Source organism: Podarcis gaigeae, assembly GCF_964106915.1.
Source record: "Podarcis gaigeae genome assembly, chromosome: 2".
Taxonomy (NCBI): Eukaryota; Metazoa; Chordata; class Lepidosauria; order Squamata; family Lacertidae; genus Podarcis; species Podarcis gaigeae.
In genome coordinates, this window is record NC_139679.1 from 60,865,492 (window position 1) to 60,880,673 (window position 15,182).

The 15,182-nt window shown below is 41.0% G+C and overlaps 1 protein-coding gene across 1 annotated transcript in view; it reads left to right on the forward strand.

Annotated features, from left to right (window-relative positions):
- The first annotated feature begins 409 nt into the window (after window positions 1-409).
- Window positions 410-15,182, forward strand: part of SPOCK1 (SPARC (osteonectin), cwcv and kazal like domains proteoglycan 1) — a 410,736-nt gene continuing 395,963 nt past the window's right edge. Inside the window, 3 exon segments of the mRNA XM_083728616.1 lie at window positions 410-460; window positions 462-614; window positions 1,157-1,324. Of these exon segments, the coding sequence (XP_083584742.1) occupies window positions 425-460; window positions 462-614; window positions 1,157-1,324 (357 nt within the window). The 5' untranslated portion in view covers window positions 410-424.

Consider the following 15,182-nt stretch of genomic DNA (forward strand, 5'->3'; position numbering starts at 1 on the left):
ATAGCACCGACCACACGAATGCAAGTCTCTCATGCAGGTGCTGAGCTCAACCGCTGAGGTCCCCAAAGTATTTTGGGTCCTCGACACAGAGCTTTTGCAAACCAACTTCGTGGCCACTGGACCTCAACGACACACACCTGCATTTACAAACCCCAAGCCTCAAGAGTCTGACGCCTGGGCAAGAGTGTTGCAAGACGCAGAGATGGTTAAAGAAGCTCTGCTGTTGCACACAGTACTTTTGCATTGATGAGGCAGCGAGCAGAGAAAGTGCCAACATCTTCGCCAGCGGACTCCTCTGCAAAGGCGCTAGCTAGGCCCCGGGACGCAGCCCAGCCGGGAGGAGCCGGCACCTTTCCTCCTCCGCCAGCCGCCGCCGCCGCCGCCGCCATTCCACCGATCGGTCAGCAAGCGGCGCCAGATTTCGATGATTCACGCCGAGCCGGCGAGGAGGCACGCGCGCGCACACACACAGCGCGACACTTACACAAGCGCACACAAAGCGGCTGGGCGAAGCTGGAGCGGGGCTCCGACGCCGAGCCAGCGGGGAACGGCGGCGCAAAGCCGGGCGGAACGGGTGGCAGCGTGCGGAGGACGGCAAAGCCCTCAGGCCGAAGGTGAGTGCGCCTGGAATAGCTCGCCAGGGAAACTTGCAGGCTGCTTCTCGTCGCGCCGCCCTCGAAAGGTACTGGCGGCAGCCGCGTCTCCCTCAGAGCGTCCTTTGCTTCCCTCAGCCCGAGGGGCGGCTGCTTTCCTTTGGGGAGGAGGCGCAGGGAGGGGCTCCCAAGGTAGGTCAAGCCCGCCAGGAGAATCCCTACTTCTGCCACTCAAACTTTCCCGGGAACCCGCCGCCCTCCCCTCCCGGTAGGACTGCTGCTGCCTTGGCAGTTTTGGTTCCATCTCGAGGTTCCTCTGACGGAGCGCCCTGTGCGGTGGAGCTGCGTCTCCCATCAAATGCGTGGCTCACCCGCCTCCCTTGCCCCTCCTAGAGCTATTAAGCCGCTATGTTTTGAACGCTTGTCTCTTTTTCTTTTTCTTGTGGACTGATTGACTGAGACAGGTATTTGTCCCTGTTCTTCCCACCACCACCACCTCCTCACCTCCTTTCTTCTCTTCCTGCTTTCTCCCTCTCCCAACCACCCCGCACCCCGTTTTGCAGATGCATAGGATATTGGCCATAGTTGTTTGGTGTTTTCTGCAAGTGGAAGGCAGGCATCCAGAAATCATCCCTGGGAGCAGCAACAATGGCAATTTCTTGGACAATGACAAATGGCTGAGCACTGTTTCCCAATACGACAAAGATAAATATTGGAATAAGTTCAGAGATGTAAGTACTCCTGCTTTCCCCCCTCCAAGCTGGTCCTTAGAGATCCCCCCCTCCTTGCTAGGGACTGTCTGATGGTTCAGGTGTGTTGTTTTGGTGGGGTCAGAGGGATGGGTATAACTTTTAGTATATATCAATGGTTGCTGTAGATTTGGAAGAAGATCCTCATCCTTTAAGTTCAGCTGTGTTTCAGTCTTCTTACTATTGGTATTCTGTATATGTTTGGTTAAGGACTCATTTTCTTGGTCTTCAGTTTCTCCTTAGGGCATAACTTTCAGAGAACTTTCTGTGTGCCTGTGTTAAGAGATTAGTTGCTGTTAAAAGCAACCTTCTAGGGGGAGGGGGGAGGATGCAAAACTATTTACCCACTCAAGCCACAAGGTGGTAAACACCTGAAGCTTTCTTCATGCACATGTGGCAGGAGACCAAAGCAGAAGATTCTATTATCTCAGTTCTGCTCTCGGGGGTATTTGTTATGGTGTCTGTATTTCTCTGCCTTGGCATACTAAACATTCAGGAATGATTTCAGCTAACATTGTTGCTCCAGTTTATGGATTGTGCTGAAACTTCATGCATTTGTATGGGCAGGGAAAATGTATTTCATAAGCAAAACTTTAGGGAAAATGAACACTTCGAGAAATAATTCCATTGTGGTTAACCTCCCCAGGATCAGTAAAAGGGGGGGGGGGAATGTAATGGCTTTGTTACTAAGGCTAGGTATTTGAGAAGCTTCATGTAACCCATTTAGAAATGTCTAAATGAATATTGTGGTAAGCCATTAACAGATACCATTCCCTTGCAGTTGGTATAAGCAAGGGCATTCTGCCAAGTGGATTGTAGGGAGATGACTGGGAAGAATTGGTCACCTGGTGTTCTAAAAACAATGAGGCAGATTCACAGCAACATTTATCTGCTTATGTCAGGCCTTATGGGAAAAATAAGACCAGATTCTTAAAAAGATGGCATTTACTTGACTATGACTATTACAATCTGTTATTTACTGCAAGCAGTTCTCCAATTGAGTAAAGCCTCAGTTCAGTCCCATTGATGCTATTTTCATTTTTATTCAACTTCCTTATATATATTAAACAAAATTCTAAGTATGCATTGAACCATCAGTGATAAATGTATCTAAGGTGGAGGAGGTGTTATGCTTCAGTTAATGTTTCTGACTGAAGAAGGATTGATCTTTATGGCCAAAGTCAACGGGAATTTTGCTATTGAATCTAGTGGGTTTGTCTTGCAGCCTTTTTAAGAATTTTATTTAATAAGTTAAAGCATGCAGTGAAAGAGTGGCCTTCTCTAGCCTCTGAGCGGACTCTCCAGGAGATGGCAAAAGATTCTCCACATCTGCTCATTTCAAACCACCACTATGTTTGGCCTGTGGTTGCTAACTGGCAAGGGGGGTGGGAGTGTGGTCTTTATCTGCCCCCTTAAGAAAGAAATGCAGAAAAGAGAAAATTGGTATGAAACTAAATAGACTTAGCAGTATGTAGGAATCAGCAAGAGATAGCAGTATAGCTAATGGACTAAGTCCAAAAGTTGGCATCCCTTTGCTTAGCACACATCAAGTATACTAGTAAGGAATACAGGTATATTTTGCAGCAAATATGGGGAAGGAGATAAGTAAGGTGTGTAACACATGGATGCTACATTTATCTGTTTACATATTTACTGACCATCTATTAACAGCACTCTTGGAGTGGCTTGCAGGTGGTTCAAAACAACCTAACATTTAAAGAAGTTATAACACAAACATCAGTACGGAAACCAGCACAAAGTATTTGAAAAATATTCCTTTCACATACTTGATAAATCAGCCTTGCAAATAAGTCCACAGCAGTTCCTAGTCTATTAACCTACCTGCTCAATAATGCCATATAAGTAATTATTTTATGGCACAACCATAGCCTTCCAGTGTGAGGGGTCAGGTGGGGGTTATTCCAGTTAATGGCTTATCCACTTGTCCCGCTCCTCCTCCCACCCTCCAGGGGAAACTGCTCTTTAGTGCTCAGTTGGAGTAAATGGCAATTTGGTTTTTCTCTGGATTGAGACTTGGTTGGTTTTAGCACTAAAGAGCTGATTTTTCTCTGGAAAAGGAGTAGGGCAAGGGGGAAACCACTCAGACCTATGCCTAGAAAGTGTGGGTCAAACAGAAAACTGCTTGGACCAGTGCTTTCTAGGCATGGGACAAGCAGAAGTACGACGGAACGAGTGGAAGTGTGAATGAGCCCTTCACTAACAAAATTATTACCTACTTGAGCATCTTGTCGCAATTTTTATTTGCCACAGGTGAATAGGCAGGTGGACTAGTCTTGATGAAACTTTCTAGTTACTACATTTTGTGTATTCCCACTGTGATTTTTGAAGACCAAAAGATAATAATTTACATAAGCACATTTAAAAGTTGGTGCGGTTTAGTGGATGCGAGTGAGCAGGGAAGTTGACCTGACTGGGTTCAACTCATTGTTTAGATTGGATTTAGATGTTTGAATTTTTCTTTTAAGTAAAATACAAACTGAAGTTTGAAGTTACCTCTATTTTCAAAGTGGTTTGTTGTAAGCTGGCCAAGAAACACAAACACAAAATGCATTTTGCTTTGCATCTCATTTTTTAAATATATCTTTCATTATTCTTCTCACACCTCGTAGAGGAGTATACAGTGGTTTTGGCTGTTTGATTGGTCCAGTATGCTGTGCTTGAAGAGAGCTATTTATTTAATATGACCCATTTTCCTCAGAGATGAAAGGAGGTAGCAAAGGCATACTCTACTATGACATTTGGGCCATTGAAATGAGCAATACCTGGAGCAGCTCTAACTCATGTCATTGGGCCTAGCATACCAGAAAACTGGTAGATTGTTTCTTAGAATGTCATAAGAAGATTGCTCACCAGTCATCATCCTTCTTCTTGAAGAGAAATGCACATTATTCAAATTCTGCATGGCATATATCTTTAAAAGGAGCTTTGAGTGCCTCAACTCTGGCCGTAGTAATGCTGTCAAAAGATTATTTATCAAAAGACAGGAAAACATTAGGGTTTAGTATGTAGGTGAATGGCCCTGTGTGTACTAAATCTTAAAACCATATAAGTAATTAACAATCATGCTTCTTTCATGACTTGGATATTTGGTGTTTTGAGCTACCATTTGGGGAATGCACTTCGTCAGAATAAGAAACTTAAGTTGCCAATCTAGATGTGCTGGGAGGTGTTTTTGCTTCAGTGAATGCCCTTCCATGAAAACATATGTTTTTCCCTATCCTATGAGCCAGCACATTTGCTTACCTCTGCCCTCAAGGCAACGAAATGTACTTTGGTGCAGTAGAAGAGAAAGGAAGAGCAAGCCATTTCGGATCCCTGTGGAACGTTGCTTCCCCCTCAGGAACGGTTAACTAAATTGCATAAGGGATGTTTACACATTGCATTCAGCAAGCATACAGTCTCAGTATGCAGATTGTTGAGCTATAGACTTGTTCATGCAGTTATTTGCATGTAATGCTTAACAAGTGCACAGTCTGTGTACCTGGGCAAATAATACCTGTACAAACCAACTTAAATGCTTGTGCATGTGTAGAAAAGGCTTGTACCTGGGTTCAGGGTAACATGTGAACAAACCCATGGCTTGCCATTATCCACTTAAAGTCATAGCCATCTCTTTTTACTATCCTTTTAGTCTAGGCCTGTGAATTTTAATTATCCCACTACAATTGCAGTACTGTAAATAAAACCACAGTTTGTAAAAAAGCACCAGGGTTCCAGTATGAGTTGTAATATAGGATGCAACAAAAGTAAGGGCCAGGGGTTATGAACGCTGGTCCCTCTCCAAGCATCTCTGTCCCCAACCTTTAGGAGGAAGGTCTGAAGGGTGTTTCTATCATCAATGCTTTTATACACACACACACACACACACACACACACACACTTCCCTCTCAGAAATAAAGGGAGGACTCTCTCACCAGATAGCAGGACGTGCATTTGCTTTTCTTCTCTTGTGTCTTAAAGGCATTTTGTCCTTAGATTGGGGCATCTACTTCAGTTCCCTGGGCTCCACTATACCTCTGTCTTGCTTCAGCATTCTAGGATAAAAACATTGATATCCAGCAAGGAGGATGTTAATAAAAACATACATATCCTGCAAGAGGATATTGGCTAAGAGGGCAGTTTAGCACAGCACTACACCTCACCCCCAACCCCCCATTGCCAGCCAGAATCCAGAGCTTTCCACTTCCCCAGACTGACACTTTGTGTTAACTTCCCCTGTTTGGATCAGTGGACTTTTCTCCTAGGATATAGAGAAGAAATGGTGTTTGTTACCACTTTTTTTTAGTTTAGAGTGAATGTGATCCACTTCCATTGAGTTCCAGACCCTCCAGGTGTCCCTATTTTCCAGGGACACTCCCGGATTTACAGAAACCAACCTGGTTTCTTATTTGATCCCGGAATGTCCTGCTTTTCCTTAGGACATCCCTATTTCCATCAGAGAAATGTTGGAGGGTCTTGAGTTCTGGTGGATCAGAATAAAAAAAAAATACTGTTCCGTGCCAAAATTTAGCAGAGTAGGGACTTCCGGTCGGCGCCAGCGCTTAATGGCGGTCCTCCCTTCGAGCTCCGGAGGAGGACTGCTTCACGAGTTCGGGTCTGACCACTACGGCGAAGCGGGGACCCCTAAAATCACAGGTGCGGAAGCCTGTGAACAAGGAGACTCGGCGGGCACCAAAAAGCGCCCCCTTACTGTAAAGGAGCCTTTTTAAAGGCTCCGGAGTGGCATCGGGGGTGCGCGTGGTGCTGAGAGTCGCTACCCAGCCCGTGAAGTGAAGCCGCGTCGCCATAGGCGGAGAGCGCCGATTCCTTCCTGAAATTTGGAACTGAAACGGAACACCCGTAAGTAGGATTGGAAAGCTTACTGGGACTGTCAAAACTTTGCTGAAAATTTGGCCGAAAACGGGAAAGGTACAAAATAAAGGAAGTCTGCCTTCCCCAGACTGCATGATAGCTAAAGCAACAAAACTACAAAGCTGCAATTGAAGGAAAAATAAATTTGAACTGTTTAGCCTCGATATTGAACTTGAATTTTCCCCTAGCAAGCAGGAGCAAGGGGGAAGTGAAGTGAATTTGGCTTAACCTGCATGGAAAAAGTAAAGGGAAGAAAAGTTTTCTGCCGTTTTAATTTCTGGGAACGGACTGCCTGAGCAAGGCACAGAGACTGTGAGCTGTCAGATAAGATTGGTTACAAAGTTGGGACTTTATTTGTGACAAGTTTGGGACTTTACTGAAGTTACAAATTGACAGTTTGGATATATTGGAAGATAGTTGCTAAAAAATCTCTCTCTTTGGGGATTTCTTGTTTTTTCTGCTTTTTTTGCCTATTGGATACATTGAATTACTCCCTCTAGAGGGCTGAGGGGAAACAGTTGCAATACAGACTTTTAAAAAAAACACAAGTCAGTGGATTTTTCCATTTAAAGCTGCTCCTGTGGGAACGACCTTGGGACATGAGTGGCCCAGCATAAGAGATAATAACAAGATCTAAAGTCAAAGCTACACAAAAGAAAAGGGGCTCAATATCTAGCACACTGCCAACAGGAGCAGCTGGGCAGGAAAAAGGGACAAACATACCGATGGATCCAGTGACACAAGCATTACTTAAAATAAATGAATCTTTAGAAGCTTTGACAAAGCAGAGCACGGAAAATACCAGACAGCTGACAGAACTGTCAACAAAATTAGATCTAAATACTAAAAGTATCACATCAAATACAGAAACTATAAATAAATTGATTGAAGAAAACGCTACAACTCGAAAGATTGCTGAGGAAGCTAAAGCTACTGCAGAAACTACACAGGAAAAATTAGTACCAGTCTGTAAACAGTTGGATCAACATGAGGCGGCCTTGTCTTTGTGGGAGATGCAGAGGAAAGACAGAAATTTGAGATTAAGACTGGTCCCAGAGAGTGAAAAGTACAGCTTGGTGGACTTTCTCACCAAAGAATTTTCAGAATTTTGGCAGGTAAACCGAGAGGAAGAAGAATTTAAGATAACAGCTGCCTTCAGATTGGGTAGGAGACAAAATAGGAAGAACCCAAGGGATTGCCTGATAACCTTAAGATCCAAAGAGGAAAGGGACAAAATATTAAATTTACATTATCAAAGAACTCTTGCGATTGAAGACGCTTTTGTTCAAATTTACAAGGACATCCCTAAATACATCTTGGAGGCAAGAACTCACTATAAGGACCTGGTTTACCTGCTGAAAAAGAACAAGATACCCTTCAGGTGGGAGTTTCCACAAGGTTTGTCTTTCAACTACAAAGGGAAGAAAGTAAAAATAAGAACAGTGCAAGATAAAGAACAATTCCTGGAAGGAAACGAGGAGGACCTTCATAAGGAAGTGGTGGAATCGACTCCAGAAGCAGATATTTTGAATCTAACATTTGGACTTAAACCACCGACTGAGGAAGAACAGCCGCAGGGAGCAGCTGGAGAGTAATCAACTAAACAACAAGATGTCTCTGCAATTTCTAAGTTGGGACTGTAATGGTTTGAACCTTCCCAGAAAAAGGCGTGAAGTATTTCATATTTTAAAAAGAGAACATTTGGACTTAATTTGTTTACAAGAAACTCATGTGACTAGGGCACATAGAAAGTTACTTATAAACAAAAGATTAGGACAGGAATTTATTTCGTCAGATAAAGTCAAGAAAAGAGGAGTGGTGATCTATGCGAAGGAGAAGTTGGCCCCAAAGTTGATCTTTAAAGATGAACAAGGAAGATTTTTGGCAATCGAAATACAAGTCCAAGGAGAAAAATTTCTGACAGTTGGAATTTATGCACCAAATGAAGGGAAGGCAGAATTTTTTAAGAAGTTGCATGAGATATTAATGGACTATCTGGATCGTAATGTAATCTTGATGGGAGATATGAATGGCGTGGTCTCCACAAACATGGACAAAGCACAAAGACAGGTGGTCTCTAAGGATGGGAGATTACCAAAGACTTTCTTCGAAATGACTGAAAATATGGACTTGATTGATATTTGGAGAACGAGGAACCCTCTTGAGAGAGAGGGAACCTTTTTCTCTGAAGCAAAAATGACATGGACAAGAATTGACCAAATCTGGATTACTAGTGGGATGGCTTCAAAGATAAAAAAGTAGAAATCTGCCCAAAAACTTGCTCCGACCATAATGCCGTAAAGATGGAGATGAAACTAACAACAGCTGGTTCCTTTAGATGGAGAATGAATGACACCCTATTTAGAGATTATGAGATCTACAAAAAGGCCCAAAAAACTTTAAAAGATTACTTTGAGATAAACCTGAAGACAGATGTTGAAAAAAGAATAATTTGGGACGCAAGTAAAGCCGTGATGCGAGGTTTCCTAATACAACAGAACTCTTTAAAGAGGAAGAAACAAAATGAAAAGAAGGACAAGATACTGGAAAAGATGAAAGAAGGAGAAAGGAAATTGAGGTCAAAACCAAAGTCTCATGAGATTTTGAGAGAAATCAAGTTCTACCAGATGCAATATATGGAACTGATGAATCAAGAGATTGAATGGAAAATTAAGCAAATGAGACAAAGGACATTTGAATCAGCAGACAAATGTGGGAAACTTCTAGCATGGCAATTGAAGAAGAGACAGAAATTGAACACAGTCACAAGTTTGGAGGTGGAAGGAAGGAACATTCATAAACCAAATGAGATCAGTAATTGTTTTCAGAGTTATTTCAGAAGATTATACGCAAGAGGGCCGGAGAATGAAGGAGAAATAGACGATTTCCTTAAGAAATATGGATTACAAAATTTTTTGCAACAGAGTATAATGATTTTGAATGAGAAAATAACTGAACAAGAAATAGAGGGTGCCATTCAAAATATGCAATTAGGGAAATCTCCAGGACCAGATGGATTGACCTCCAGATACTACAAAGCTTTGAAAGAATGGTTAGTACAACCATTGAAGGAGGTCTGCAATGAAATTTTAGAGGGGGAAAAGGCGCCTGAATCGTGGAAAGAAGCATTCATTACACTTATACCAAAAACTGAGACTGAAAAGAATCAGATTAAGAATTACCGCCCTATATCATTACTTAATGTGGATTACAAAATATTTGCTGACATTTTGACAAAGAGACTAAAGAAGGTGTTGGTGGAGGAGATTCATAAGGACCAGGCTGGCTTTCTCCCAGGGAGACATATGTCAGATAACGTAAGAAACATAATTGACATTATAGAATTGTTAGAAGTTAATATTAATACGAAGGCGGTACTTATATTTGTGGATGCGGAGAAAGCCTTTGATAATATTTCTTGGAGTTTTATGAAGAAGAATCTCCATGGGATGGGGGTAGGCCAAAGGTTTGAAAATGGTATAGGTGCAATATATTCTGAACAAAAAGCAAAGTTAATTGTAAATAATGTGGTTACCGAAGAATTTCCCATAGAAAAAGGGACACGACAGGGGTGCCCAATATCCCCACTACTTTTTATATCCGTCTTGGAGGTATTGTTAAATATGATTAGGGGGGACCAGCTGGTTGAAGGAATTCAGGTCGGAGCCAAACAATATAAACTGAGGGCCTTTGCAGATGACCTAGTATTGACTTTACAACAGCCAGACACTAGTACGAAAAGAGTTTTAAAACTAATTCAAGTTTTTGGTCAGGTAGCAGGATTCAAGTTGAATAAGCAAAAAACTAAAGTCTTGGAGAAGAACTTAACAAATGATGAAAAAGAGAGGTTTCAAAGTGAAACTGGATTAATGGTGGCAAAAAAAGTGAAATATTTGGGGATTAATATGACATCTAAGAATGTGAATTTATTTAAAGATAACTATGACAAATGTTGCACAGAGGTAAAGAAAGATCTAGAAATATGGTCAAATTTGAAACTTTCCTTGTTAGGTCAAATTGCTGTAATTAAGATGAATGTATTGCCTAGAATGCTATTTTTGTTCCAGACATTACAGATTGTGGACAAAGTGGACTGTTTCAAGAAGTGGCAGAAAGATATATCTAAATTTGTCTGGCAGGGCAAAAAGCCCAGAATAAAATTTAAGATAGTAACTGATGCAAAAGATAGAGGGGGGTTTGCCCTGCCGGACTTAAGACTGTACTATGAATCGGCAGCTTTCTGCTGGTTGAAACACTGGCTACTTCTTGAGAATACAGACATTTTGGATTTGGAAGGATTTGATAATAGATTCGGTTGGCATGCATATATATGGTATGACAAGGTAAAAATTCACAAAGGATTTAAAAACCATATTGTCAGGAAAGCATTATATGGTGTTTGGATTCGATATAAGGATTTGTTGGAAAATAAAACCCCTAGGTGGTTGTCACCAATAGAAGCCAAGGAAGTGAAAAAACCTAATATGGAATCCAAATGGCCAAAATACTGTGAAATCCTAGAGCAAGAGAGTGGAAAAATTAAATTACAGAGTTTTGAGAAAATAAAGTCTAAAGTACGAGATTGGCTTCATTATCATCAAATAATGGAGGTGTTCAAACAAGACAGGAAAATTGGCTTCCAGATGGAGAGATCAAAACTAGAAACATAGCTGTTAGAACCCAATACTAAGAATTTATCAAGAATGTACGACTTGCTGTTGAAATGGAATACATTGGATGAGACAGTTAAATCAGCCATGATTAAGTGGGCACAAGACATTGGTCATGACATTATGTTTGCGGATTGGGAACAGTTATGGACCACTGGTATAAAATTTACGGCATGTAATGCCTTAAGAGAAAATATTATGAAAATGATTTACAGGTGGTACATGACCCCAACCAAGCTCGCAAAAATCTATCATTTGCCCAATAATAAATGCTGGAAATGTAATGAAACTGAAGGAACCTTCTATCACCTTTGGTGGACCTGCCCGAAGATTAAAGCCTTCTGGGAAATGATTTATAATGAAATTAAGAAGGTACTTAAATGTACTTTTCATAAGAAACCAGAGGCATTTCTCCTGGGCATAGTCGGCCAATTGGTATCAAAGAAGGATAGGACGTTTTTTATGTATGCTACCACAGCAGCAAGGATCCTCTTAGCAAAGTATTGGAAGACACAAGAACTACCCACACTGGAAGATGGCAGACAAAGGTGATCGACTACATGGGGCTAGCGGAGATGACCGGCAGAATCCGTGACCAAGAAAAAGAGACGGTGGAAGAAGATTGGAAGAAATTTAAAGTATATCTTAAAAATTGTTGTAAAATTGAAGAATGCTAAAATGTCAGGGGAAAGGAAAATATAGAATTACAGCTGTAACTGATTAAGTGTTAGAAGAAGTTTAAAAAGAAAACAAGTAATTAATTAATTGGTCTGAATAGTTGCTGAAAAAATTTTAAAACAAGGATGCAGAAAAGGGGAGGTAAGGGGAAGTCCGAGAAGTAAGGTTATGAAAAAAACGTTTTTGAAATTATACATGTTTATATGTTTTCGTTTGTTTATGTGAGTGTGTTGTTTTGTTTTTTATCTGTGTTGGAAAACCAATAAAAATTATTATAAAAAAAACAAAATTTAGCAGAGTAGAACCCATTCATACTTTCAAGAGACATCATGTTTTATTTTGAAGGCCACTTCCTTGAATATAATAACTCAGTGGTCAGCAATCCAAATCAGATACATTTGGCTTCAAAATAGAAGAGCAAGTCATGGCAGGAAATCTAAATTAATAGTACAGCAATTCTTTAGCAGGAGTGATAATAGGCTTCTCCATTTGCTTTGTGCTCATAAATCAGTATTTGATAAATCAATTTGGAATAATGAATTTTAATCCAAGGAACACATATTCTGCAACTTGTGTATGCAAGAGCTAAGAAAATATTTAGACAGAGAATATTTCTAGCTTCCAAATATATATAAAATTGGGGAGTCTTAGAGCATGCATTAAGAAAGGTGTCAAGGTCAGTGCAAAACTGAAAAGCTTGAGTGATAACAGCAGAAACCTTGCAAATGTGTCAGTTCAGTCACATGTATTCAGATATTTGAAGATGAAATAGTCTAGGTTTGTATTAGCTTTATAATGCTTATATAGAATAAAGAATAGGTTTGGCACAAGTTGTTAACCCAGTAATCATTAGCAGTGAAGATGTAAATGACCTACTGAGATCATTAGGATATTTTTTTTTTAAGCAGTTGGATTGCAGCCACAGAGGTCCAAGCAGTCAAATGATTATGTATTATGCCTGAATATAGATATTTTTCATATCTATATTTCCTGTTGCTAGGTTATTGACATGCCAAAAAAAGTGTTTCTTCATATTGCAATGTTTGAAAGTAGAAAATACATTGGGTACAATGGCTTCCAGGGTGCTTTCCTTTATACAATGAGAAACATTGAACTGAATTATGAACAATTACAGTTATAGAACTGGACAGGGTTATCTCTGTATCTGCCAATATGTTTTTAAGGTAGTTTTCATCAGCTTGGGCTGCATTTTAAAAAATGATGCCCATGTTTCAAATTTGTCATCTTAGAAAAAAAGTTATAGTTTGCTTTCTGGATGTTGGTTATAGATACCAAAAATAGGCAAGCTGCAGGGAACTATAATGATGTTGAAATTGTGCTATCTTCATGTTGAGGATGGAGAAAGAAAAAGAAATATTTCAGCTTTTGGTGAATTGTTGGGTAAAACAAAATGAAGAAATTTGACAACCTTTATATGGAAGATGGATGCCTTCGAGGATGAAAAGGGGCAAATGGGCAAATTAGATCTTAGCCAGATGTGCTTGAGATGTGAATTGTTTTTAGATTGATGAAATCCTAAACCCTTGTTAAATAAGCAGCCTCTGGGCAAAATTCTCTTTTTCAGTAACATTGGCAAAACCTAAACAGAAATGAAACAGTATTGCCAAAAGCACTTCTGTGTATCTCCTCATTAAAAAGTTGGTAAAAGACAAAACAGGTTTGGAAAACAGACCCACATTCTAGTATACAACAGTGTAGCTGTGGGTTTGTATAGCTATAAAAGAGTCAGCTTTTGAAAGTACACTACTCTATTGGGACTTGATGCTGCCCTCCTGCCATGTATTTGTGAAGAGACCATTTGATGTAGCAGCTGCAATATTAGGTTCAAGTATGAGAAACTTAAATTCATATCCCTGGAGAGCAATGAAGTTCCAGTGATGGTTATAATAAGTCACTTTCTTATTCTAAGGTCCTTTCTGGTCTTATAAAGAGGCCCTGATACTGTCTAGTTTTGTGGAAAAGAACTTCCAAACAAAAAACACCCCACCCTTCAGGGCCATCTACACTGGCTGCCCTTCTTGTGGCTGGATGTTCTGCCTCCCTTGCAGTTACATAAAGAATAAATCAGACTGGTAACCTCTTGCTGAACATATAATCCTGTGTCATCCTGGTTTCTCTTTTCTGTTCCCTTTTCTGACCTTTGTTCTTAATTTAGATTGTAAGTTCCTTGGGGCTGGAACCTACCATCTTCATTTGTTACTCTGTAATGTTCCATGAAAAAAACAGGTGGCAAAATATTATAGAACCAAGAAGTAATATGAGGCTGGGGCTTAGTGTAGCTTGGGGACATCCCCAAGCTGTGCTAGTTCCCACTTTGCATGATCCATTGACCCCTAGCTGAGAGGAGAAGTGATGGCATTATTACTTCCTAACTTTGCTGAATGCATCGAAACATATAAAACAGGTATAGCAAAACAAGGGAATGCCTGCAGGCTGAACTGATTTCCACCTTGCATGTGACAGGGCTTGCTTTTTCTGTAGATTATCGGAGGTGGGGTAAATTTAGAGATCAATTCAGAACCCAGAACTAACATTTGGAGGGATTCAAGGAACCAGAGTAGAAATTTCAGTAAATGGGATGTGGAAAGGGAAAGCAGTACATCATAAAAATTAAAAACCAAACACTGCAAGCATTTATGAGATGTTAGCATCCATCTGTCTTGAGAGACAATGGGGTGTGCCTCCGGGGGTGAACTCCAACTGCTGTGTTAGCAGCACCAAAGTGATCTCCCTGTTGTGCAAGCCTGGGCAGTGTGTATGGAGGTCCTGGACTGATGTCCAAAGGAAAGCAGAGCAATAAGTTTGGCGCCAACTTGGCTGCAGGAGTTGACGGAAGGAGGCGTACAAGGTGCCATCCAACAGTCTTAGGGACTCCACTCCAGATTTGTGTAGGGTTTACTCCTTAGCCTTTTCTTCCCCTGAAGATATCCAGGAAGGCAGCAAAGGTTTAGGATCAGAATTTTCCTTCTCTTAGAAGGGCTACCTTCCCAGGCTGACAAGCTTCATCTGCCCCTCACTTCCCTCTACAGTGCATGCAGAAACCGTCTTCTTGACTGTTGGACCCACTATTGGTCTAAGTTGCTCAATCTTCCACAGCCTGTTTTCACATTCATGGGAAGTCCATAACTCGCTGAGGGTTTGAGATCCATTGGCTACCCTCACCTGATTTAGCCAACTTGTTTAAGCCCTTTCCTGGGGTGTAGGCGTGTTGAATGGTAATAGCTTCTAGAAGACACAAGTGAGATCTGAGTGCAGGGTGAGTACCAAAGGTGGACAAACTACCCCAGAAAGAGCACAATGTGTCCCCTACCACAGGTACTACCCCTCCCCTAACCATCCCATAAACCCCATAGTTTATGAACATGCCTGATCTCATCTCAACTTGCAAGCTAAGCAGGGTGCTTGGATGCACACATTTTAACATGTGTATGAAAACTTTTTCTTCTGTATTTCTCCCAGGCTATGACTCTGGAGAGTAAGACAGCAGATGTATAAAAATGTCCTTGGTAGTGTAAACACTGAAGTCAGTTCAACTGTCTCCTTGTTCAGTGTGCTTGCTATAAGCTTGTAGTGGGGTAAGAAGAGGACAGCGAAAAACT